Below are 26,610 nucleotides of genomic sequence, written 5' to 3'. Positions count from 1 at the left end.
ACCTGCAATGCAGTAAGATATAACCAGAGCACTTAGCCCAGCGATCTCAGAAAGGAGACCAACTTACTGATTAATGTTCTTCCTGCTTGAAGGAAATGCTCAGTGTTTTGATCTTTATCTTTCCTATCCAAAAAATATACAGAGACATAGAGATATAAAGTTTGTTGTTAACTTTAATCTCCACACATTTGAAGAGATCTAACGTGTGTCCTCCCAAGTCTAATAGTTTAAATATTGCCAGTTCCTTTAATTCTTCCTTTTAAGCTATGATGGCTTTGTTATCATATCTGGCACCTTGGAGAAGTAGCTGGAAAGCTGAGCTCAGCTAGAATGGTTGACCAGAGCATCTACATGTGGCTTCTCCAGTATGGCAGACTCAAAGAAGCTGAGCTTTCACATAGAAGCTCAGGACTTCCATGGAGAGGATTTCAAGAGACAAGAAGTGAAAGCCACCCGTCTGCCTGGGTCTGAGAACTAATAGAGTTGTTTCTACCATATTCCATTGGTCAAAGTGACAGGAGAGTCAACCTAGTTCAAGGGGAGGGCAGGAAAGGTGGATCACAGCTCTCAGTGGAAGGAGTGACTATGATTTTATGGTTATTTATACTCTACCATCATAAGATAACAAATCCTGATTGCAATTTTTTCGTGCTATACTTCCCCATTGCCTAAACTTGCTCAAACCAGAAAGAAGAGAAAAGAGCACTGTTGTGTGTTACAGGCACTTGCTTTTACTAATAGGAAGTAGTCATTAGGACCCCTTATGTTTGCATTAGTTTCAGGGTGGTGAAACATTGCTTAGATAATTACTGAAGTCCTAGAACCATGATTAGTGTGAAAATTAACGGGAGTTCATGAATTGTATTAGCAGCAAGCTTATCAAGCATCTTTTAAAGATGTCCATTGTCTTTGAAGCTAGAAGATCTTCCCAAACTCCTGGCAATGGAGGTGAACAAAATTTCCTAGTAACTTTTCTTGCTGCAACTGAGGTGCTTTTCCCCCCCCTTCTCATTTATTTATGTGTTTGTTTTTATAGAGTGATTTCTGACAGACACATTCAGGAGATGTTGATGTGTTTTTCTTGCTTTCATTCCTCTGTAGAGGCTTATGGGGGTAAAACTGAGTCGAACTGAGCTGAGGTGCTGAGAGCAGAGGGAAGCTTGTCCCGAGGGGAAGGAGTTCTCTGGAAGCCGTGGGCTCTCGTGGGTACAGCTTTGCCTTTAGGACAGAGGTGAGCACGGCCCTAGGGGGCAAGATCCTGGGCCTCTAGCAGCCCCTGCCTCTGGTAGTAGGGATGCTCACATTTTACTTGGATGCTCAAATTTTAGCATCTAGGAACTTGCCTGTCACACACTTGGATCCATTTGTGAGACAGATGGCTCCCCTGACACACTTCCTCTCCCACTGTATCCACTTGGGCCCTAGTACACCTCATTTCCCATCCCTGAACCCAAACGTAGCCACGCCCCATCGTCTACCCTCCTCCCTGACCTGAATGGGTATTCTACCCCATACTCACTTGTCCCTCCTGGACCCACCATAGTTTTTAGCTCTGAATCCAGTTTTTGATCAGCAACTTCTAACCTTTCTCCACAACACAGCCTAGAAGGAACAAAGTCTAGTTCCTGGAAGTGCTCCAACTCTGACTCGTACCGGCACTTCTGTGGCTAAAATTCTGTAGCTACTTACTAATGAGTGATCCCATGAGTCATTATGATGTGAATACAAAGAGCGCTGCCTCTCCTTACTGGATACTCACAGTCCCCGCAGACCAAGGTAACTGCAGTTCCCAAGAAGGGTCGTCCTCTTTCCCTCCTCTAGGCTGTTACCTGAGCTCTTCTCTGTCTAATGTTCTCCAGCTTACCTCCTTTCCTTTTGTTTTTTCAAGATGCAACTTAAATCTTTTCTCTGTTATTCTTGGAGGTACTAGGGGATGTTTTTCAGGCATCTTTTTCTCTTTATTCCCAAGGTACTCTAGATATATACCTCTATTAACATACCTATCCCCATCTGATTACAGATTGATAAATACATACTTTATACATATTTTATCTATTTATCTCTCTGGCTTCCCATCTGGCGTTGTGAACTCTCTCTGGGTAGGGGCCATGGGCTTTTTATCTTTGAATCTCTAGTATGATGCTTACTGTTCAATAAATACTTGTTGAATTCATGCTTGCATACAATAATTAATGTGTGATGGATGGTTGACTGGATGGTTGGAATAGAGGATGGACAGGTGGTTGGAATGCTGGCAGGCTGGATGGTGGGAGGATGGCTGGAGGTAGAAAAGATGAATAAATGGATGGTTGGGTGGGACTATTTTAAAATAACACTGGAAGCATGTTCATCAATGATAAATTTACACCTGGACTTTGTGACTTTTGATGGCCAATGAGTCTATAGCACAAACTCCGTTTCACCCCATATTCCTATTACAAATGTGTGCATTTTTTATTTGTTATTATACTGCAACTCTTCAAAGACTATTGAGTTGGTTTTAATTCAGTATTCTTAAAACTCCAGGAGATAAAATGAGATTTAAAGAGCGTACAGTAAAGCAGAGGTTGATTTCACTGCCTGCTCCCACCCCAGCTTGATTTGCCTCCATGCATGGCTTCCTAGGCCTTTTTAGCGTCTTCATCAACAGGTTGGAAATAATAATATTTACTCTTTTAAAGGGTTGATACAGTAAAATTATTTGAAACACAATCATATTCATACAGTCTCTCTCATTTCTCACTCAACCATCTCTCTCTTTATCTATCTATGTATCTATCTATCTATCTACAGCTTTGCATGTGTTGTTGTTAAGGCTTGCTTGGTATACTCCCAGAAGAACCTTGTGAAAATAAAAGTATTGTTACCCCTCTTTAGTCATCGAAGCTGTAAACACAAATAAGGATTCATTCAAAGAATAGAGGACTGGGCTTCCCTGGTGGCACAGTGGTTGAGAGTCCGCCTGCCGATGCAGGGGACACGGGTTCCTGCCCCGGTCCGGGAAGATCCCACATGCCACGGAGTGGCTGGGCCCGTGAGCCATGGCTGCTGAGCCTGCGCGTCCGGAGCCTGTGCTCCGCAACAGGAGAGGCCACAACAGTGAGAGGCCCGTGTACCGCAAAAAAAAAAAAAAAAAGAAAAAAAAAGAATAGAGGACTATAACAGGCAAAAACTAGACTTTAGAGTCTCTGCTGCTATCTGAGATACACTGCTTGTTACCAGTGCTAAAATATGATTTTTAGAGCCACAGCATTATTACACAGTGTAGAGTCCCAGTTGTCAAAGGGGATGGGCTGGCTCTAAGGTAGGTATGGCGAACAGGTTTTATTTTGAGTGCCAACTCCTTATCAGTTGGTAATAGCTGCTTGGAGTACTGTGTGCAGAAGGATCCTGAGGCCCTGTCTAAGATGCAATTTTTCAGTGATGTCTGCCATGAATATAGGACCTCCGATACATATCTGTCATATATTTCCCATCTCTGGTCTAAGACCACAAAGTGTGTCCGTTATGATAGGTATTCCTGCTGGCTTGTCCACTGAGTCACCATAATGATTCATGGGATTATTCATGAAAATGTATCTACAGAGATTTTGCAGTTTCTGGAAACTGATTTTTGAACCAAACTTGCTCCTTTGGTGCATGAGGTTATTGAAATGTAGATAGAGCAGTGAGGAAAGCTAACTGTAACATCATTACCCATTCAAGTCCTTTTCTCTAAAGGAGAGATGCTTGTTTCACTATCCAGGGTGGGTTATCTACTGCTAAAGAAGGGTGGTTTCTTGAGCAGCTGTGGTTAGTAACACGTTGTATTGAAAAGCAAAAGTGTTCACTTCTGTGCAGATGCAAATACAATCAGATTAACTTTATTTTAAGCTTTGATTACATTCTAGTTAATAAGAATATACTATATTAAGCCAGTTGAACAGTCCAGCTAAATGCATTTCAGTTTAGAATTGAGTATGGGAAGGCTTGGTAAATGCTGGAAGATTACTTAGTACAGTTAGGTATGATCTACCTATAGAGGGGACCAGCTGACCCTCATGGATTCCTGGTGCTGAAGGTTCAGGAACAGTCTCAAAGGCTTAGAAATGTGCTTGTAGAGACCAGAGAATTTCACTGGGACGTTTCCCCAGCTTCCTTCTCACTGTTCATCTTTTCTTTTCTTTTCTATCTTTCTTTTCTTTCTTTCTTTTCTTTTCTTTTTTTTTCTTTTTTTGCTAAGAAACACAGTCTACTGACTTAAATCACATTCTAGGCATATCAATGGGTAATTTTGACAATAAATCAGCCTTGCAAATAAATATCAGATAGCCTTATCTGTTGGAACCTTGGAGCCTAACATAAATGATGTCAGCGTCCTCTGTCATTGGGTGTGTGGCAGTGCTGGCAGTTTGCAGGGTGGAGTCCATATTACCTTGTAGCACCTGTGTGCCGAGCTGAGGTCTCAACACGGGTGACATGAAGGACAAGAGAATGAGTGGGTGCCCATCCTTCCACATGTCTGGTCACTAAATCCGCCAGCTTCTCCGACTTGTTGGGTTTATTCCATCTCTAAAACTGTATCTGGACCTGTGTCATTGTGCAAAGGAGATGCTTTCAGAGAGACAGGTGAAGTATAACTACTAATTAAAGAGACTAATTCCTCATCCTTACTTGTCCCAAGTCGGCCTCGTTACTTTCTAGTACTACAGCCCCCAAAGGGTTAAAGTTAGGGCTAATGTTTCCTGCTGATCAGGCCACAGCGTGACAACTCCTATAAAATGCACTATAAAACTACATTATTTAATAGATCTGAGTATTGCACCTGCTTTCTTATCTCCCCTTAGGTGATTAAGTTTTCCACAAATGCAATTTGTTAATATGGGGCCACATCTTCTCCAAGGTAAATCTGTGAAATTTGGCAGGCAGTAGCTTTGCTTGGAGGTGCAAGATGAAAGACCTTTCCCTGGCTTTGCCAAGAAGAAAAATGATGCTGCACTCAATTCCGGGGAAAAATATTCTGACACAGAGGATAAAACTGATTCCAAGAAAGGGGAATAGAATTCTAGGGCCCAAATCATGTGCTGGCCTCCTGTTTGGGGAGTACATTACCCTGAAAAGGCTGAGCGGGGGATGAGCAGCCCTGTTTTACATGAGGCCAGGTACTGAGCAAATCCCCTTTCTAAGGGAAGTCCTCCGATACTTGGAGCTGCAGCCATCTGAGATGAGAAATGATAACTTTTACTCTTATGAGCTATGAGAGCTTAATTAGGGCTTAATTAAAGCTAATGCTCAGAATCCTTTGGAAGGTGGAGCGATTAAAAACTAACTTCCACATTGAATAACCACACTGAAAAGTGTGTCTTCAAAATAAGTGGCATCACCATTCTGGGGCTGTATCCAGTCCTGTCCGGGTCTTCACAGCTAAGTTAAAGCAAGAGCTGACTATTTTTGCATTAGAATTTCCTTAGCCAAGACTACGAGAGGCCAAGTGCTCGGGCCCATCTCAGGGCCCTGTGCATCTACATAGACGGTCGTCTCTGAATCTGCAAGTCCAGCTCGCCGTACACGTGTCTCAAGTGGTCACTGGTCAAGCTGGCCATCAGCTTCCGAGGGCCAGAAACCCAAGGCCGACACACCTCCTCCCATTTCACGGTGGAGTTGGGCCGGATTTCCCTGAAAGGATGGAAGAGACAGGAAAGGTTTTATGCTCCAGAAAGGCAGGTCCAGTTTCCCACCTTGACCTGGAAGCAGCGAGGCCCCTGCCTGAGTCACAGGCTCTCTTTCTTTTGGTTGATGGTGGTTGGAAGACGGAAGGGTCAGGGTGGCTGATTTCCAGTGACCACCCGAATGAGGCCCCTAGATGAGGCTCAGCCAGAGACAGCCCCGTGGGTCCTGGTTCCTTCCACACGGATGCATCAGCTGGCCTTCTGGTGGACGTGGTCCATGCAGTGTGTGGTGGAGCTGAGCTGAGCACCCGGCCAGCCATGAGTCAGCTGAACTTCAGCTTATCCCCAGGCTTCCACAGTAGCCTTGAGGACATGACTGATCTCCCTCGGTTCATTTGCGGGCTAAAGTGCCCTCCTGGGATCAGACTTCTCTCTGAACCCCCAGCTGCCTTTACTGAGGTCCTGACGCTCTAATTGGTTCTGGTCAACCCCCTTGGGATAGACCTGTTCCCAGGCCCAGGATCTGGAACATCACCCAGCCTGCTCTGTAATTCATAATCCTGTTTCAACCAATTGATTTTGGTCCCTTGCCCACATACCTTGCTGCTACGCATTTGTTGCTGATCCCCTAATCCAGCCTGATGCTGGGGCCTTCAATGGTCCTGCTTTTCCTCGTCCCCTGCGGCCATGCTCTGAGGTCTTCCTAAGCGTCATGGCCAAGCCCAGCCCAATGGATGACGAAGTCAATCAGGGTGGGGAATTTAGGCTTCTCTGGAGTATTTCACATATACCCCACCCCCGATGTGATATAAGCTCAGGAGGAGATTACATGCAGGTTTTATATGTATGATAGTCCCCTGAGGTGGACACTATTCGACAAATTTTCTAGTTAAGAAAAATGAAGGGATTAAACACGGGAGGTGACGTTTCCATGGTCACACAGGTGTTAATGGGCAAAGGCAAGATTTGGACCCAAGTTCATCTGTTTCTAAAGCACAAGCTCTTCCTACTTCTCTAAACTATATTTCATCCTGTATCCTCCAATGAAATGCCTTTTCCGACCACTGTGTGGTCATATGTCTGATTTCTCAAACAAGACAGATGCCCTTTTGTTCAGTATTGAGAGCTTCCTGCAGGTCTTGTTATTGGAGGATTTCTGGTCTCCGCTCTCTGACTCAGGCCAGGCATGCGCTGGGCAGCTTTGCGTATAACCCTTGGCCTGCACTTTTCTGGGAAAGCATCAGGGATTTGAATGGAGACCACCATGCATGTCTTAAAAAGAGAGAAAAGGGACCAGACTCTTTTTATGGGGTTATTGGGGCACAGCATGTCAGAATTGGAAAGGACTTAGAAAGCACTTCATCCAACTGTCCCATTTTACAGATGAGGACTCTGAGGTCCTAAGGAGCCTGTGGAATCTTCCACAGTCACAGATCCTGATGGCCCGGACCCTGGAAGAACAGAGACACACACTGGGGACACAAAGAGGGTGCTCAGAAATGAAGAATGTGTTGTGCAGAGGAGTTTGGTGGGTAGATCCTTAGACCCCTGAGCGAGGGCCCAGGGGATGGGAGGGCACTTCCTACGAGCTCCACGGGGTGGCCTGGGAACCAATGGAGCTGATGGTAACACTGTGGCTTTGCACTGGGGTGGTGGTGGGAGGGTGGCACAGAAGGGGACTGTCGGTGAGTCTAGAGTGGTTCAAAGGCCTCAGCTACAAAAGCCCCCATTGGCCCTTGGGGGTCAGGGCCATACAGCGTCACTTTAGACGGAGCCAAAGTGAAGGAGAAATATGGGGCCATCCACCCGTGCCTGACCTAGTGTACATACAGTTAGAATCCCATGATATCCTCAAAGGTCACTAAAACAATATGTATTTACCTGGCTGCAGGTGTACATCCTCTGGGATGAAAAGGGGAAAGGCTCCAAATCTTAGAAATCTAGCCACTAAATAAGAAATCCCTTTACTCTTGTATCTGTGGCCAGTGAACTGGGAAATGCCTCTAAGGCTAGGGGACTCCTCTCTCTAGGGCTGCTCCAGGCACTGGTTCTGAGAGTCTCAATGTCCCAATTAATTTGTCATTGGTTCTTAATTTTCGTTCTTTAGAAATGAGGCTATATAAATTATCTTACTGAGTTATAGAAAAGCCAAATTATGTGACAAGTGCACACCCAGAGCCTACATATAGGAGCATTTTTCCAACTCAGTGAATTACTTTTATGATTCAAGGTTTGAAAAACGCTGAGCTCACTGTGGGTTTCCTCACCTGTAGAAGGACACCATGAAATATTGAAAAGGGTGTGGAGAGGGTGGGTGAGTTAGTATTTGTGCTGCGCTTAGAACCATGGCAAGATGTGGTTAAATACCACATATTAGACATACGTTGCTGCTGCTGCTTTGCTATTATTATTATTATTATCACCATCACCTTTGTGGTCATCATTTTCTGCCTTAACTCCCTGCAACATAATTTAGGAAGGTTCTTCTGGCTTGTATGCAGGGAAACAATTCTCTACCCTTAACTTAAATAATCTTTTCAATATGAATATAGGTTTTTTAGATATTTATTTCTCAGTAGCTGTGCTGTTTTTACCCTGATCCATTCGTTCTTTCTTCCCTGGTTTCCCCAAGTGATCCATCCAGAACATTTTGCAAAAGAGTTGTCCCGCTTAAGGAGATGGCCTGAGGCCTAGAGTGCAGGCAACTCCCTCAAACAGAAACTGTAAGCCCTGAGCTTTGCTTCATTATTTGGTCTCACTCATAAACGCGTCCTCGTAATGATATTCATCCATGTGTCTATGCCCACTCGTGAGCATCACTGAAGATACTCATACGTGAAGAGACACATGCATGCCTAAGTATGCATTTATCTACAGAAAAATGCATGCACAAAGAAAGAAAAAAATCATGTCCCCATCTTGCTAAGGGGAGTATAAAAAATAAATAAATAAAATTCACAAAAAAAGTGGAGTAATACTGGAATAATCCTATATTCCCAGGGATAGATGTTGTGATAAATGATTCTCAGTAACACGCTGAGCAATGAAGATACGCCGGCCATTTATCATCTTGAGCACGAGCAGGCGTAGGGGATTATTACCACAATAAACTGCAAGTATCTATGGTTTGTCCTCCACGTGTCTAGCCCTCTGTCCTACTTGAAAGCCTCAACATTTAAAACAAAATCACAAAGTCGGAGAACTTTTCTCTTAAAATAACTTACGGAACCTCATCATTTTTTAAAGAGAAAAATGAATCTGGAAGATGAATTATTTGATGTTGCAGAAGTAGCAAGTGCAGAAGCCGGACAGCTGCTGGTCTGTGGGAGCAGCACCTCCGTGCATCTGAGGAAGGTGTGGGGAGGTCGGGGGGAGAGCAGGAAGGTAAATCATTTTGGAGTGGAGTTGACTATGTTCTGACTGAGGAATGGACGTGGCACCACCTATTCCTCGCTCAATTCCCTGCTCGCTAGCTCCCGCCTTCCAGACCCTCTGCTTGGAGCTCCAGACTCCCTAAGGCCTAGGGCCCTTGGGTGGGCAGGTGGGGTGGAGACTCCCTTGACTATTCAAGGCGTGGATCTGAGAAAGGAATAACAGTCTTGTGAAGGGTTCTGGTTCTACAGAATTGCACTTCTTAAGGGTCCAAGTTGTTACATTGATCTGCCGCTCTTTGATCAGGTCTTGGCAGTATAGTGTACACTGCAGTGTTTCAACCATCCGAAAAGATGGTTGTGGGTGCTGGCTGGCTCAGGTCTGGGCTGTGAAGGTGTAAGGAGAAATCAGGAGGAAACAGAGAAACCAGTGGTCTCTCCGAAGTCCCTAGCCCACCCTAGGTCATAAGTATTTTCTATGTCAAGTTATTTCCAATTTTTGACAGTCTCTGAGAAATAAAGCTTCCCTTGCTTTGGAGAGATCCACCCTCTGGATCTGGATCCCCATAAGAGATTGAGGACCTGGCTCTCTGTCTGTTACTGATCTGCCACAGACCTATGCGTTGAAGGTGATTACTGATAGAGCCAACGGCAGACTGCGGGCGGGACATTTGCTTTGTGTCCACCGTGTAGGGACTGGCCTCTTCCATCATTTCCCCAGTTCACTCCCCTTTGTCCTACCCCAATGTCAGATATTAACAGTAAGAAATGCACCTGGACACTCAACCCCCTTTGAGCCCTGTGTCTCCTAAGTGGTGGGTCATTGCACTGTGCTAGGATTCATCTTTCTTCTAATACACAGATTATCTCCTCCCTTGCATTGGTTTGGGATCAAGGTGGAATTCTTGCACAGCCAAGGTGTCAAGGTGGCAGGAGGTTCTGGCACCCTCAGATGAGGCTTGTTGGAGAAGGAAAAATTGGCTACAGCAGGGGGCTGTTTTAAAGAAGAAATGTGTTTCACTTTACCTGAATGATTCTTGCATCTGATTTGAGTGGGAAGGTGTGAGAATGGGTGAGTGAGATTGTCGTTTCTGATGAAAGCAGGGCTAGCTCTACTGACCTCTCCCTCTAGCTGGGGTTGATTTCTAATTTAATTTTTTTTTCTTGCAGCTTCCCTATTAGCACAGGAAGGTTGTTACGTTTTGTGCTTGCATTTTTAAAAAAAGCACTCAAATTATTTTCTCTGTTGTCTATTGCATCCTCCAGCATCAGTTACCTCTTAAATGATGGGATGCAGAAGCTGTGAGCACTGTAATTTCAAAGAAATGCAGCGAACCTCTAGTGCACACATTGTCTTTAAAGGTGCTTCAGAAAGGGTGAGAGGTCTTGCATTTGTCTCACAGACTCCGAGCGGGGTAGCTCCCATAAAGGGCATTGGGGAAATTCCTAACATATCTGGGTCGTAAGGCAGTTTCCAAATCCCTGCACCTCCTTTTTTATACCTTAGAAGGTCACCCCACAGGAAATATGTTAGATTGATTGATGCTGACAGGGACTTCTTTGCGGTAGAAATGAAAGTAATAAACCTCAAAGATTGGGATGCATTCTGGGTGTCACACTTTAAGGGGAGTACTGACAAGTTGGAGGATGTGGCCAAGGGCGGGAGCCGAAACCACGTTAGCGATGAGGGGAATGAAGTCAGTGTAGGAACAGAAAAGACGCAAGGAAGACTGGACAGCTTCTTGCAAACATTTGCAAGCCATTAGATGGAAGACAAATGTGCCTTACTCTGTATACAGGTCCAGATGATGGGGTTAGGATCATCAGTGGATTGAAAGGTGGAATTGTTTTCTAACGACCAGAAGTACCTGAATACAGAATGAGCTGTCTTGTTGGGTGACACTCTTTGTCAGTAGAAGTCACAGAAGCTGAGAACTGTAGGGCACAATCTAATGGCGCGAGGTGTGGAAGAAGCAGAGCCTCATTCGTGTTACTACAGAGCGCAGGGTGGTCGTTGGTCCCTTGAATAGGGAACCAAGTCTAGAACTCTCTAGGCTCACCTTTGTTCTACTGAAAGCAACAGTTCTAGAGAGCGGGTTGGTAAGATCTTGGAGGTGGGGTTGGAAAGAAAGGACTCATGAAAAGGGACATCTTTCAGCGTGATACCTCCGTAAACACGAGAAGAATGAGTACACGAGGAAGAAGTATGGCAAAATTCTTGAACTTCGGGATCTGCAATCAGCCAGCCATGTCTGGATGTTGGCTTCCTTCTATAAAATGCACAACTTGGGACAAACCAGTCAACCTCTCAAAGCCTCAAATTCCTCCACCACTAAAGGGAGCTAATTATAGTGCCCACCCCACTGAGGTGGTTTTAAGGATTGAAAGATGGAAGCGCTGGTCAAAGCAACGCTGTGCTTTTGGAGGTAGCAGCTTCTCAGACATGTTCGCTGGGGATTGGATGTGAGTTTGGAAAACATGGAGAGAGACAGAACTTCCTACAACCCCACCTCACCTCCCCACTTTCCCAGCACTCACTGGAACATCTTCCTTTTGGGTTTCGTCACTCCAGGGCCATCCAGGTAAATCCAAATATTTTTCAGAGTTTCTTTTAAAGGATTGGTGAACTCAACGATCACAAGCATGTCAGAACCTACTACCTGAGCGCCATGGACCTAAGAAGTGAATTGGGAGAGAGAGAAGCTCCTTAGCAGCACATAAAGCCTCTTTATGCTCCCCTGTATTTTAACCCTCTTTACTTTTTCTTCTGTGTTACAGCATGGCCATTTTTTGGCAAGGGAACCAGTGCGATGAGGCTATCGCTTTGACTGGGGGATACCTATCGAGAAAAAGATGGGACAATTACTAATTAGAATCGCACTCGTTTCCCCATTATAAAAACCAGCCTAATTAGAATTCAGGTGAACAGCCGTGGCCCCCAGCTGTTGTTTTCAGCAGGAGGTGGAAGTGCATCTGGTGTAGCAACGGCTTTCCGTGGTGAGGGCAGCCAGGCGGACTCTGCTCCTGGAAGGGGTTCGAGTTTCCTGCCAGGACAGGAGGGATCCCTGAGTTCAAGAGGAAGAAAACACTCCATGGGGCCTGCGCCTTCTTACTTGGAGGCACTCTACAAAGAAATAGGTCCGAGGAGGGAGGCCTCACTGTTGAACTTGAAGGAGAGAAATCTGGACACTAAAATAGGCAAAAGGGACTTTCCCTCTGCAGCCACAGCATCTGTGTCCAGGAGGCTGTAAGGCTTTTTGTGGTGAGTTTATCCATCACAGGTCTCAGAAGTATTGGGTATTTGGCAAAGTGGCCAGAGTTCAAGGACACCTCCAACGCTTACTAGCAGTGGGGACTTGGGTGACTTTCCAACCTTTGTGAGACTCAGTTTTCTTGTCTCTGTAACAGGACTGATGTTCCTATGGGGTAATCTATGTAGAATGCCATTATTATTGTTGTTTTTATTATTAGTTCTTATGCTGTGTTCACACACTTGGGACTATAAGCTTTCCTAACACCAACACGATGTGCTGGAAAATGACCAGGGAGCTATAGTACTTGTTTGTTCATTTAGGGGCTTTGTATGCCAAATGGTTGGGTGTGTATAAGCTCTAAATAACTTGGGAACAAGATAATAACAATAGTTCTTCCATCATAGGAAAGGAGTAGGTTGAGTTAATACATATAAAGCAGCTAACACAATGCATGGCGCATTGACAAAGTTTCAATACGTTATAGCTCATACTTTTTTGGATTAGCAATACTTGGGGTAGTTTGCTCTATTCACCTTATTTTAGCCCACTTTCAACTCCAGTATCTAGCTGGTGTCCAGTAGATATTTGTTATATTAGGTTGGCTGCTTAAAAATGAAATTTATTGGTTGTTTGAGTTTTCTATACATCAACCCAGGCACTATACTGCCTTATTTTTTAAGCGGTCTATAACACAGGAGAAATCATGTGGAAATGAGCCTTTCTCACGAATAGAGGGAAAGAGGAAGGACACTGCCCAGAGAAGAAGATTCTTGCTCATTGGCTCTAGCGTTAAGAATTAGAACATTATGGCTTTACTCTTTTTTTTTAACATCTTTATTGGAGTATAATTGCTTTACAATGGTGTGTTAGTTTCTGCTTTATCACAAGGTGAATCTGTTATACATATACATATATCCCCATATCTGCTCCCTCTTACATCTCCTTCCCACCCTCCCTATCCCACTCCTCTAGGTGGTCACAAAGCACCTAGATAATCTCCCTGTGCTATGCGGCTGCTTCCCACTAGCTATGTATTTTACATTTGGTAGTGTATATATGTCCATGCCACTCTTCCACTTCATCCCAGCTTGCCCTTCCCCCTCCCTGTGTCCTCAAGTCCATTCTCTACATCTGTGTCTTTATTCCTGTCCTGCCCCTAGGTTCTTCAGAACCTTTTTTTTTTTTTTAGATTCTGTATATATGCATTAGCATACGGTATTTGTTTTTCTCTTCCTGACTTACTTCACTCTGTATAACAGTATCTAGGTCCATCCACCTCACTGCAAATAACTCAGCTTCGTTTCTTTTTATGGCTGAGTAATATTCCATTGTATGTATGTGCCACCTCTTCTTTATCCATTCATCTGTTGATGGACACTTAGGTTGCTTCCATGTCCTGGCCATTGTAAATAGTGGCTTTACTCTTTAAGACATGTTGATGACTAAATTTATGTCTATGGGATTTTTAAAAATCTATAAGAAAAATGAAAATTGCAACCAATTCTCCATGGTCATTACATTCAAATCTCCACCCGCTAAGGTGGAATGGGTGGAGAGCTGGAAAGAGGAGTTGGGGTGGAGCAGACACTGATTATGGTCGTGACAACTGCAGGTGTCACCTACAAAGCATGGATTGTATGCCAAGCAATGTGTCTCAGTGGTCCTCAACCTGGCATGCACAACAGAATGTAAATTTGGTTGAATTTGTGGATGCTCAACCTGTGGATATGGGTTTTGGTATCTGCAGGGGTCCTGGAACCAATCCCCATGGATACCGAGGGATGACTGTATAAAAGTGCATTATTAGAATACTTTACATAGAATCTTTGGTTTAATTCTCAAGTGCATCCAACATATTTTTCCTAAGTTGAAAAAAATTTCAGAACACTTTTTGGTTTCTAAAAATACAAGATAAAGATAACATTTACAAAAACTGTCTAAATTGGAGAAAGTGGGATTGCTTTAGAGACACTATTGGTGAAAGTGTTTGCTATGATCACTTTAATTTTGGGGGAAAATATTTTGGAGTCATCTGTTTTCTTCGTGGTATGCTATTGAGATTACGGGGACAACCTCTTAAAAATCTGATAATAGCTACTGATCCTTCCTCCCATGGACAAACACAGTGACAAATACAAGATACATACACTTTGTAGGTAGTTTTAGGGGGTTCACTACAGACCCAGGATGTCTATCCATGGCCCTCAAGGGGCTGATGGGCTCCAAGTTAAGGATCCTTTACATACTGGCAGGCTACCTCTACAGGAAGAGTCTTCTGCTGTGGAAAGCAAAGCGGACCCTTCCAGGTGACAGATGGCAGAGATAAGGAGAATTTAGTATTTGAAAGGCTGGCCCAGGGTTTGGGCCTTCAGAGATAGGCTTTAGATCTGAATATGATTAGAAGATGAAGCCTTCTCAGGTAATTTCACGTGTCATGCCTAATCAGTTTGCTTCCAGATATGACCTCTGGTATTAGCTGCTGGCACGGGTATATAAATACTTCTCAGCCTTCCCTGATACTGGAGCCTGAAGGAGGGGGCCCTTCTCAGGTCGTAGAGTGTTTCTTTTGCCATTAACGAAGACTCGTGTCCCTTTTCTGACACTGGTCTCCTGCACCCGGATTTAAACGTCTTTAACCTGACTGCTGAGATAATAGCGAAACTTAGAAACGCGAACCAAACCAAATATAAAGCCTGCCCAACACCCAGCATCACTGTCTTCTGCTTAGGCAATTTAAGTGGAGGTATTTCCTCCCACTTTCAAGGAAAATGGAGCATTATACATAGTATTTTCATATTATGTGTTGATTTAAGTGGTGTGCAATTCGCAGTGTGTGTTCACTATAGAGAAGACCAGCCATTACCTGGACCAGAGGAAAGGATGCAGCATATGTCATACTCAGTGACATCAAATACTTTTGCATCTTGATTTTTTTCAATATTCCATTTAAAATATTTCTGTTTTTTTATACCGACATAAAATATGACGCTTTTTCAAGTTAGACACCTTTTACCGATATTGACATACTGAGTTCTTGTCTTTTATGCTGTTTCATAATGATCAGTATTCTGTTTCTTTGATAAACAAGAAAGTTACTAACACACACACACACACACACACACACATTTGGGAGGAAATTACTTTTAGGAAATCACAAGCTCTCTTCCATGGGGTATATGCTTTATAATATACATAATAACTGTATTCAAAATCAAAACTGAAATGAAGGAAGAAGTGTGAGAAAGAATAAACCTAGTTGTCAATGTAATTCACATGATTTATTAGTTCACCTCACAGCCCTTACTTCAAGTGTTGTCAATCATGGATTCCGTGAATTAGTGGAAAATGATTTTTCCCCTCCTCCCCACCCTACGGTCACTGCTGGTAATAAGCAGTTGCTTGTTTGTAAACCACTTCACCAGCACCGGCACCACTGTTGCTTCTCACTAGCCCACTTAAGTTAGCCTTGACTAAATAATGCACATTTTTTTTTACGACGGTCAGGTTTTACGACAGTCAGGTAATGTTCTAAGTCTGCACCGTCCAATGTGGTAGCCACCAGCCACAAGGGGCTATTTAAATTTAACTGAATTAAAATGAAATTAAATAAAAGTTCAGTTCCTTAGCTGTACTAGCCACAGTTCAAGTACTCAGCATCTACACGTGTCTAGTGGGTATTATTATATTGGAAGGTTCAGATTTAGGGTATTCCCGTCATTATAGAAAGTTCTACTGGACGATGCTGCTAAGTGATTTACTTATATTAACTCATTTAATCCTCATGACCCTATGAGGTAGACGCTATGAGAATTCATTTTACAGATGAGGAAAGTGAGGCACAAAGAAGTTAAGTGACCTGTTCAAGTTCACACAGCAAGTAGGGGAAGTGAGACTTGGATGCAGACAGCCTGGCGCCAGAGTCACTGCTTAACCACCTGCTGTGCTGACTCTGATAAGTAACAACAATAATAGCGACTCGCATTACTTTTAGTGTTTACTTAGGCATCCTGCTCATTATCTTGTTATCTTACGTTATCTTGTTTGATCTTCTATGGACTTGGCAGTGGACATTAACATTATCCCCATTCTATTGATGTGAAACTAAAACTTAGAAGACAAACAAAATCCCCAAGTTACAGAGCCAGTAAGTTGGCAGGACCCAGATATGAATCTAGGTCTTTCTGACTCCAAAGCCTTTATCTTTAAGCACTACATACACTGTCATCTCTGACAGCAGAGAGGCAAAAATAGAAACCTTTTCTGCTGAGAACAGTTTTTTTTTATTTCCTGAGATCCACTGAAGAATCATCTGCAGGGTTACCTTTTGCCATCACTAAACTGCCAGTTGAGCACAGTGATTACAAGTCGATTCTGCACTAAATTTGAAAACATATATATTACTGCTCAGCTCCTTCTTTTTGACTTTATGGGGAAAGAAGCAGATTTCTATGCCAGAGTAAAATGTGACAAGGTAGACTTGAGGCCTTGATATACTGTATTACTTGATGATCATAGGATGTGCTATTTGGGGTAAAGATAGAGACATCATTTAAAAAAAAAGGGCCAGTAGCTCAAGCACACTGTGCTCATATGACAAGGTAGATGAGATTTGTTATTCTTTTTTTTTTTTTTGCGGTACGCGGGCTTCTCACTGTTGTGGCCTCTCCCGTTGAGGAGCACAGGCTCCGGACGCGCAGGCTCAGCGGCCATGGCTCACGGGCTCAGCTGCTCCGCAGCATGTGGGATCCTCCCAGACCGGGGCACGGACCCGTGTCCCCTGCATCAGCAGGCGGACTCTCAACCACTGCGCCACCAGGGAAGCCCAGATTTGTTATTCTTGTTGTTTTACTTGGCTTCTGTGTGAACAGGAGTGCACGGAGAATGGGTTTTAGGTGCCCCAGTTACCAGTGGTTCTTGTTTTCATTCTCAAGTGCAGGTTGTTCCATAGCTGTGCTGAGAGGGAGGGGGAAATGCTCCCCTTCCAGTGGAGGCCTCGCTCACAGAGAGTCTGGGACGTGCTCTCCTGGCCAATGGAGTAACCCACTGCCTGATCCTCCGGGACCAACAGAGGATGGAGGGAGAGTCAGCTATCCAAGCATGTCAAGCCATGGCTGGTGGTACCCTGTCTGGGACCCTCCCCAGGTCCGTGGACTTCACCTGCTCAGAGTGCCTCATGGTGGGACCTCACAGACAGACTTTGATTTTCTCCACAGATGGCTTACAGCAGTGCTGAAGGCACCACTGTGGTGGCCGGGACGAAGACAGTGACCATGGTTGGGGGACGCTGAGGGGAAAGCATGCTGGGCTCAGGGTCTGAAGACCAGGGACCACTGCTGTGTGTCCTTGGGCCAATCACTTGAACTCTCTGGGCCTCGGTTTCTTACGAGGTTCTTGGGAAGATTCAATGTGACATCGCACATGAAGTGATCTGGCAGAGCATCTGCAACATCGCAATTATTGACTCTAAATGCCATGGAGGTCTGAAGGGAGACAGTGCTGCCAGGGTGACCAGGAGGACTTCCTCAGCCTCAAGTTCCCCCGTGGGGAGTGATGTGGATTCGGGTTCTCAGATGCCGGAGCCGAGAAGCACAAAGGAGAGAAGCTGGCAGCCTCCACGGACACTTTCTAAAGAGACGTGGAGAAGCCCACCCACCGTGCCCTGCTCCAGCCTCCCACTGAAGGGCTGTGGACACGGCAGGGTTGCGTCCTGGTGACTGGAACATGTGTCAGAGTCACGGAGAACCCACGGGAGGCCAGGAGGGAGAAACATGCTCGGTGGGAAACATGGCAGGAGAAATGGTTTAGGGGTTGGGGTTCGGGATAATTAGAACACAGAGTTTTGCTTTCATTTTCTGCCTTGATGGAAAGTTTCAGATATTTAGGCTCCCACAGAAGGAAGTGAAACTGCAGTTAAGCCTCACAATGTACCTGGTGGCTGTCAAGCATTTGGGGACGCTCGCTATTCCTCAGGTGGTTCACCAGTTTTAACCTGTCCTCCGGTTAAAAAGCAAAACTACATATGAACTGGGATGTTGGAGGAGCAGGGCCCAGGCATCCGCCACAGCACCCCTCCTCCAGGCTCTTCGAGACCGGCCCCCCTCTCAGGAGGCTCCCACAGGGAACAATGCACATGCTCAACACCCAGGGGTCGGTTTCAATGCCACCAGGTGAGCCTTGGCCAGAGGGCCGCTCCTGCCCTGAGCAAGTCTCAGGGGCTTGACTACAGAATCCCCGGCACAGAGAGGACTGGGCGGGGAGGGAGGGAACACTAACCAGCAGCCACCGATCCTGGCAGGGGCTAAGCATTCTCAGCAACAGCCCAGATTTAGTCCTTAACAACTTTGTGTTTTATATATGATTGCAGTTAATAATGGGACTAGTATTATGAGTGTGTTATTTTGCAAAAAGGGACAGGGAAGTCCAGAGAGAGAGGATGTGTGTGTGAGAGAGAGAGGAGAAAGAAGGAGGACGAGAGGAAGAAGGAAAGGGAGAAAGAGGACAGGAAACTTGGTGGTGGCTACGCCGGGTGACGGAAGCTGACAGACGCTGGTCTTCATCACGGACTTACTGTGATCAAGGTACCGTGTTACACCCTTTATGAGGATTATTTCTATTATCCCTCCCAGCAACCCAACAAGGTCAGCTATATTACTGGACCCATTCTACATCTGAGTTGTTGAAGAATTAGCCCAGAGCAGCCCAGGTAGAATTAGGAACCTGGGATGTCAGGGTCCAGCCATCCAAGCCCTTGTGCTGGGGGGCTTCTCTACAGAAGGGGCTGTAAGGGTTCCCCCCACCCCGGTGTTCCTGCTCTAGTTGACTTGGGTGAGGACGTGAAAACTGTGAAAGCTTCACTGCTCCCCGAGACTGGGAGGAAGCCACCGGCACGCTGTCCCCATGTCACACACCACGACTCCTGCAAACCAGCCTCTAGCCGGCAGACCAGCTGAATTCCCTCTGTTGCCCCCATCCCCTCCCCCAAATAGCCGTTCCTTAAACATCAAAATGCTGAAGAATCTTTTCCTGACTTAAAGCCTCTTAACAACAATCAACACATGGGAAGGCAGAGATAAATTCTATGTCTGATTTTAATAAAATATACTTTTCTCATCAAAATATTTTGATAGTCTGGGAAAAGAGATGTGTGCTCATTAAAGTTTAATGACTGTCTCTCCCTGCCGCTTTCCATATGAGGATCACACACGGTGACTCATGCATGGTGGGTGCCGGGAATAGTCAACTGGGGGCACAGTTTAACCCAGTTCCCATATCTGTGCTCACAGGGACGAATGCAGTGCAAGACTGGGTCCTTAGGATGTAAGGATGTGTCCACTGGCCTAACTGCTTTGGTTGGCGGTGATGTGGATCCAGACAGGTGGGCCCCATCGTGGTCCAGGTTGGTGTCTATTTGCTCTAGAAAGGCAGCTGGGTAAGAAAAGCTGCAAACTAGCTCTCAGGCAGCTCCAGCCCCCAGGCTGAGCCAGGTCTCCCAGGAGACAGTGCTTTGGGCAAAGGCTTTGAAGAGAGGGGAAAAAGGCAAGAGGTTCCGACTCCTGGGAGGTCGGAGTTGACAGTGATGTTACATTCATGCTCTAGAATCTCCACTGAAGCCCCCCTGTTCACAGATCAGTTAGGAAGCTCTCATCCAAACCTTTTAGCCTCACCTCAAAGTGGCCCCAGGCTGCCTTGCTCGGTCTCTCTTCACTAGTCACCTGCTTCCAGCCTGCACTCCCGCTGTGGCGGCTTCCAGCTGCTCCCCACACCGCCCTCGGTTATGTTTTTTTTTTTTTTTTTTCCCTAGCATCTGGAGTGGTCTCTCCATCCATCTCTACCTGCTGAATGTTATCCACTCACCAAGGATCATCTATGGCTCTACAGCCTTAATCCTTGACACCCCACTCCACTCCAACTCCTGTGATCTCTCCTCCCTGGAAACACCAGGCTGTTTGGTAAGTGCAGACACCATCTTCTATTCTGGTGAAAGTTCCAGTGTGAGAGCAACGTAGCCAAGCCATTACCTGTACAAGCTTGCACGTCAGTAAGATCTGGGTTAGAAGCTTCCTTCCCTCCCTTATCAGGCAGGTGATCACAGGCAAGTGGCTTGTGAGCAGTAACAAGGACAATACCAACAACCAACACGTACTCGGCATTGACCGTGAGCTAGGCATTAGGTACCCATTATTTCGTTTTACACTCACAACAGCTCTATAAAATAAGACTTGCTATCGTCTCTGTTAAACAGTGGAGAGAACAGGAGCTAAGAGACAGTAAGTGATGCGTCCAGGGTTACACAGCTAGTGTGTGGAGGCAACAGGCTTTGAGTTCAGATGGTTTGGTCCCAGAGCCCGTGTTTTGACCCCCATGCTACAGGGCACTGCCCTCTCTGGGCCTCTCAGATTTCTCGTCTGTAAAATGGGTACAATACTGCCCACCTCATAGGGTGGAAATGAGGATTACATAAGAGAGTACAGGAGAAGCATAAGAGCATAGACCTCAGTACTCACAGCTACTGTCATGGTCAGCACTGTGCGCCGGTCTCACCCCCCCTCCTGCCTCGGAGTCGGGGGGATCCTGCCTTCCTGACCCTTGTCTCTCACACCCTCTCATCCTGTGCCTTCATCATAGTGACCTTGGGAGCTTCTGCAAGCTGTGGGCCGATCCCAGGCTCAAAGAGATGGGCCAAGGGTTCTAGCATTTTCTTAGAACCCGGGGACATGCGTCCCAGTGGTCTGGACCTCTGAGCCACGGTGCTTTTGTACTTTCACTGCATTTAGCTTCCTCTCCAACTCCTGTTTATGCAGTTTATTGGACTTCCGCCCCGAGGTCTCCTGGGTAACATTTGTTTCCATGTATATTTCTTTTCTCCTCCCCTCCCCTCCTCCCTTCCCCGCTCCTCCTTTTGTCTGTGTCCTCTCTCCCCGCAGTCGCTTTCAGGATACCTGCCCTCTGGATACCCACGGTCCGTACCCCACGCCTCCAGTAGACTAACTAGCATCCTGGCCGCCAGTCCATTAGCCGGTTTCTGGAATTGGGGCCTCTCACAGCTCAGGGACACCTGGGTGACTTTCAGGGTGTGAGGGACTTTACCCAGGAACACCTCTTCTGCGGCTCGGATTCAGTCTGTCCTTGGGGCTAATACAGTTCACGAGGTTAGTGGTTAAGCGACCGCTTCTATGAGAATACGCCTGCCTGCTTTCCTGAGCACTCCTGGACCTGAACGGAGGCCAGAATTGCCACCTCTCTCCTGCTGGAGTCCCAGTCAAATGACCCTACCCTCTACATGCATTACCTCTAAGAACTGCCTTTTTGACACCCTTATGGAAATTGAAAAACAACACAACACAAAGCAAAAAACCCACACGACTCTTTGTAAAGTACACCCTCCCCATCCAGGTCACTTGAGCCACAGGAGAAGGGATTTGGGCTCTGCCCGTGGGGAGTTAAACTGCTCTCTGAGTAAACTCGGAAGATGACTAGTCACTAATCCTTCAATTAATGAGGTCTAAAAGATGAAAGTTATCAGTTTCCTGTATTCATCCAGTGTATTACCAGCGGCGCAATTACATTCTGTTTTATGCTGGGGTTGGAGCACTTGCCAGCTGGGGAGAGCTCGCTCTCTCCTGAGCCCTTCGCGGGGACAAGCTGTCAGTTCATGATTAGGTGAGCGCGTGGGCCTTGCCTCTGGTGGGAAAGGTTCCGAGGCTGAGCTCCTGAAGCAGCGGGCAAGGAGGCGTCCCCCACCCAGCCTCCGGGAGAGGCCTGCGGGGCACCGCACATGTCCCAGGAGAGCCCGCCAGGAGGGCAGTCGCCACGTGGCGGGTGGGCAGGGCGCCCCGGTCACGGCACCAGCGCCTTATGCTCAGGGGAGAGGCAGCTCCTCTGCAGGAACCCCAGTACCACTTACTTCTCTGTTCTGCATTCGTCCCTGTTCTGCCTGCAGACCTGCACCCCTCACTCTTATGCTGTCTCTTGAGGCCTCTTGTGTAGGTGGTGCTGTGATGGGCCTGTAGCAGGTGACTGGGGTGAAAGAACCGAGGAGGCGTGAAGATTCAAGCCTTCCTAGAAAAGGAGGGCCTGGGGTTCTCTTCCTCCGGGGCCCGACATGTCGGCCTGGTGGGACTCATCGTACAGTAGCCCGCAAGGGCTGTCCACACGGCACTGGACCCAGGGAAGGCTGCCATTTTGAATGCTACACAGCATTATTAGCTTTACAAGTGTTTCTCAGCGAACGATTCAGAAGAGACACAAGGCCTACTGCTCCCTGCCCACTCATTGCCAACACCCCACCTCTAGGTGCTTTAAAATATGAGTGCCTCTAAAATTTTGATTTACCCACCACTTTAGAGGAATGCACCTTTAGGTCTGTGCTAATCACTCAATCACTTGGAAAGGTCTCCAAGCCCTGGATAAGGCTGACATGAGATGTCACACTCCAAGAACCCTGATGGAGGCCTGGGTTTCTGCTCCCAGGGCAGGCGGTGTCTCGGGGATGCCTTCCCCTTTCACCCATGCTCACCTCTCCACTGCCACGTGCCTTTGAGACATTTGGACAGAGAGTTCTGGCGGCTAATGGGGAGACAACGTTAAAACTATTAGCCAAACGGGCAAAAAAGGCCCTCCGGTGATAGAGGTCAGAGCAATGGTTGTCTTGGTGACGGAGGAGAGAGTGAGGGACGGCAAAAGGCGTGAGGCATATTTCTGGGCTGCTGGATGTTACAAATCCTCTGTGTCTGCATCTGGCTGGTGGCTGCCAGGTGTATACCCACATGACAACTCATGATCATCGCGCTGACACTTCGGTTTGTGCATTCTACTGTATACAGTGATAGCTTCACGGACAACAGCACAGTCCAAAACGCAGCTGGGAGGGGATCCAGGCGGCTTCTCTTTGATGCCGTGCCTGACCTACTTTATTCTGGAGACACTGAGTTTCAAGTATCTGTATCCTTTACACATCTCTATCTTCCTCCACAAGCGTGTTTATACCCCCAGGTTATATTTATATCTGCAGCCACATCTATATATTTAAATCTGGAGAGGAGAGAAAAGTGTTATATGTGCATGTCAGTGTATAGGGTGGTTTACTTCTTTCAAAGAACAGGAGGATTCCTTTTTTTTTTTTTTTTTTTTTTGGAGCAGGACACACTTTCACACACACACACACACATATTCATAAACACTAACAAACTTGCCTTTCTCCCTCATCTGAGATGCTAACACTGACCTTGATGATGACCTTGGGGACGGTCAGCACAATGGACTTCTGCTTAGCCAGAACATCCTTGGTCTCATTGACACGGGCCGTGACAAAGAAGTGTAGGAACGCCTGCTCCAGCAGCTGGCCCATGTATTCGCCCGCTTGGATCAGCACCTCCTCTTTCTTGACTGGCAGGAGGAAAAAAAACATGGCGACGTCAGGACCTGGGGTAGGAGCTGCTTCACTCTTCCCTGAGGGCCCCATCTTTTCCACGATAGCACTGTCTCCACCAGGAACACACACAGGTGAGGGCAAGTGGAACACAGAGTCCATCAGGGACAAGAAGCTCTCCAGCTTCTGGGGTAAAGAATGTGCTGGAAATTTCACATTCAGTAAAGTCTTCCTAGAGAAAACGTGTCAAATTTTCCCAATAGTGCTTTTGCTGTTGTAAAATGCAACGTGACAAAGAGGTTTAAAATCAAGGACCAAGGGGTTTTAGCTGTGGCTGTGGTGACATATGTGGGGCAGTGATGTCCACGGCCACCGTGCCGCGTGCCCTCCTGTGATAAGAAACATCTCACGCGCCACGGGCCACGCTCGAGCAAAGCTGTCAACGACCTAAACCTTTTCCTTGATTCCTTTGCTCCACACTTTCTCTCCAGCTTGTACTGTACCAATCTGACTTGATTTTTCTATTTAAGAGAAAGAAGCAGTTGAAACCAGTTTTCACCGTAGGCATGCAACTCTCTCCCACCCCTTCTGCTATTTGCAACTTAAAAGACCTCTGTGATCTCAAGGCACCGACCACATGAGCATTTAGGGGCTGGGGACGAGCCAGTGAGGATGACAGGTGGAGGGTGGGCGTGGTCCTGGCCACCCTCTGCTCACCATCCGGGCTGAGGACGGGAATCCTGTCTTGCGGCTCTGACCGCAGCTGTGAGGTTCTGTTTGGCTGCACTGCCCAATTTCTCTCACTCTCATTTCCCAGAGCCCAGGATTCTTCAAGGGCAAAGGGCAGTTCTCCTGCCGGCCGAGCCCGGGCCTGAGCAGAGCCAGGGGCCTCCATCCCCCTGCATGGAATCGAACGTCCCCACCATGGCTTCCCTGCCTTTGGCCAAAGATTCCTCCTTCCGGTGGAAGTTATTGAAGGAAACAATTCCCAAGGTTGATAGTTTCAAGTGCAGGGGGTGGGTCGTCTTAGAGCTCCCTCACGAGCGGCCGTCCAGGACCCAGGACGGAAGACCCTGGGGGGTGAACTCCAGGGCACAGGGAGGCCTCCTGCCTTTTGGGCTCCCAGACGACAGTGCATCAGGCCGTGCCAACCGTCTGCCTCAAGGTCTCCGCATGGATGAGTAGGTGCTGTGACCACCCAGTCTTGGCTTTACCCCACAATCACTTAGGGACATTGAAAAACCTGCCCTGTTGGATCCCACTCCAGGCCAATTCAATCAGAATCTTGGCGGCTGGGGCCCAGGCTTTGTTTTAAAATTCTGCAGATGAGTCTTAACGTGCAGCGGGGCTGAGAAGCACTGCTCAACACCTAGGGGGACCCGCCCTTTCCGCCCCCAGATCAGCCCTGTAAGAGCCTGACACCGGTTCTCTAACCCCACCCACACTTAGGGAATCAGGGTCTGTATTTGAATATGATGCTCAGATGGTACATATTCAAGTTTGAGGGGCTCCCAGAGATAAGAGATTGTAGCAGGAGATGGGGCGGTGTTAGGATAGAATTTGGTGGACTTAGGCGGTCTCCGTTTTGAAACTGAAAGTCTTGCACCCCAGAATGCACTCAATTCCCGGCAAAATGGAAATTGATGGCAAAATGGAAAGGATGGTCATCCTAGACCAGTGGTTGTCAACGGGGTGCAATTTTGCCCCCCGGGGTGTTTAGTAATGGCTGGAGATGCTTTTGGTTGTCACAACGGGAGGTTGTTACTGGCATCTATTGGGTAGGGGCCAAGGATGCAGCTAAACATCCCACAACACACGGGACAGGCCCCGTGACAACTGTCCAGTCTGAAAGTTCATGGTGCCCAGGCTGAGAGATGGCCACGGGCTATGCAGAGTTATTAGAACATACTGGTCCACCCTAGACAAGCAGTCAGCAACTCGACCTACTTCCTAGGGCAGTCCCATTCCACTTAGAGCGGGCCTTTGGAATCGAAGACCTTGCCCTGACCTTGACCCTCGAATTCTGCCTTTTTGGGTGACCCACTCAAGTTGCCTTCTTTGGGACTGAGCCTGGACCTTGCTTCCTCCATGGCTCCCTGAGCAGTGAATTGTCCAGAAGACTAAGGCTCTGTCCCTCAGTTGGAGACAACCTCAGACGAGCATATGGGGGCTGTTTTCACTTCGCCAGATGGGGCCAGATGGGGCCGCGGCAAAGTGACAGGCCTTGAAGAACACGCATTTTGCCTCTAGCTGCCTCCAGTAATAATAATAAAAAAAGTGGACATCCTCTGGCTATTTCTAGAGGGCCGTGTTTGACCACTGGGCTGTTTAGGTTGGTGAGATGTGCTTGACATCTTTACAGAGGCTTTCGCTGCCTTGATCCTGTCAGCCTGGGGACTCTTCATTCTCTGAGGTAGAACATCCTCTGAATCTTGGCACTAAAGAAACTGGGCTGTGTTTCTGAGCCCAAGAGAACAGGGCTCCTGAAATAGTACATTATGTAAATGCTGTGTTTTGCCACCGCACAAGAAATTGTTCTAGATAAAGTTTATTAAACGTGGCAAGAAGAAGAGATTTTCATTCTCTGAGTGGTGGAGCTGGGACCCTGCCAATACCATTTACGGTGTCTGGGGAAAGCCAGCGGGGGACACAGACAGGAGCTGCTTCATCTCTTTTCCAAAGAGCAAAGAAAACTAAATATAGCCAAGTGGAAACGATAGCACCTTTGAAGGTATGGGAGGTTTAAGTTATTCAGATCTTCCCAGCTGATTCTAGCCTACACATTCCCTTTCATCATCAATCTGGAAAATACGCTTCCCGTTCTACTTGGAAAACTTTCTTTGCAACAGACTCTCCTAGGATTGTACCCTGACCTGCTGGATCGATGTCTAGAATCCTGTGGCTTTTTGCCATATATTGCAATTTATTTTAGGTTGCAATATGCAATTTATTGCATGCTGTTAGTGCCA

General features: G+C 46.7%; 1 protein-coding gene across 1 annotated transcript in view; it reads right to left on the bottom strand.

The window, feature by feature from the left end:
* Window positions 1-3,847: 3,847 nt before the first annotated feature.
* The window catches only part of F13A1 (coagulation factor XIII A chain), a 141,111-nt gene continuing 118,348 nt past the window's right edge, over window positions 3,848-26,610 (bottom strand). Inside the window, exons 13-15 of the mRNA XM_081245387.1 lie at window positions 23,498-23,658; window positions 11,558-11,694; window positions 3,848-5,655 (exon numbers count right to left, since the gene is read on the bottom strand). Coding sequence (XP_081101513.1) covers window positions 5,502-5,655; window positions 11,558-11,694; window positions 23,498-23,658 — 452 coding nt within the window. The 3' untranslated portion in view covers window positions 3,848-5,501. The remainder of the gene's footprint in view (window positions 5,656-11,557; window positions 11,695-23,497; window positions 23,659-26,610) is intronic.

This window comes from Mesoplodon bidens (assembly GCF_964165515.1).
Source record: "Mesoplodon bidens genome assembly, chromosome: 10".
In the NCBI taxonomy this organism is placed as follows: Eukaryota; Metazoa; Chordata; class Mammalia; order Artiodactyla; family Ziphiidae; genus Mesoplodon; species Mesoplodon bidens.
Note: the sequence above shows the minus strand (reverse complement) of the source record. Positions and strands in the feature narration are given on the sequence as shown.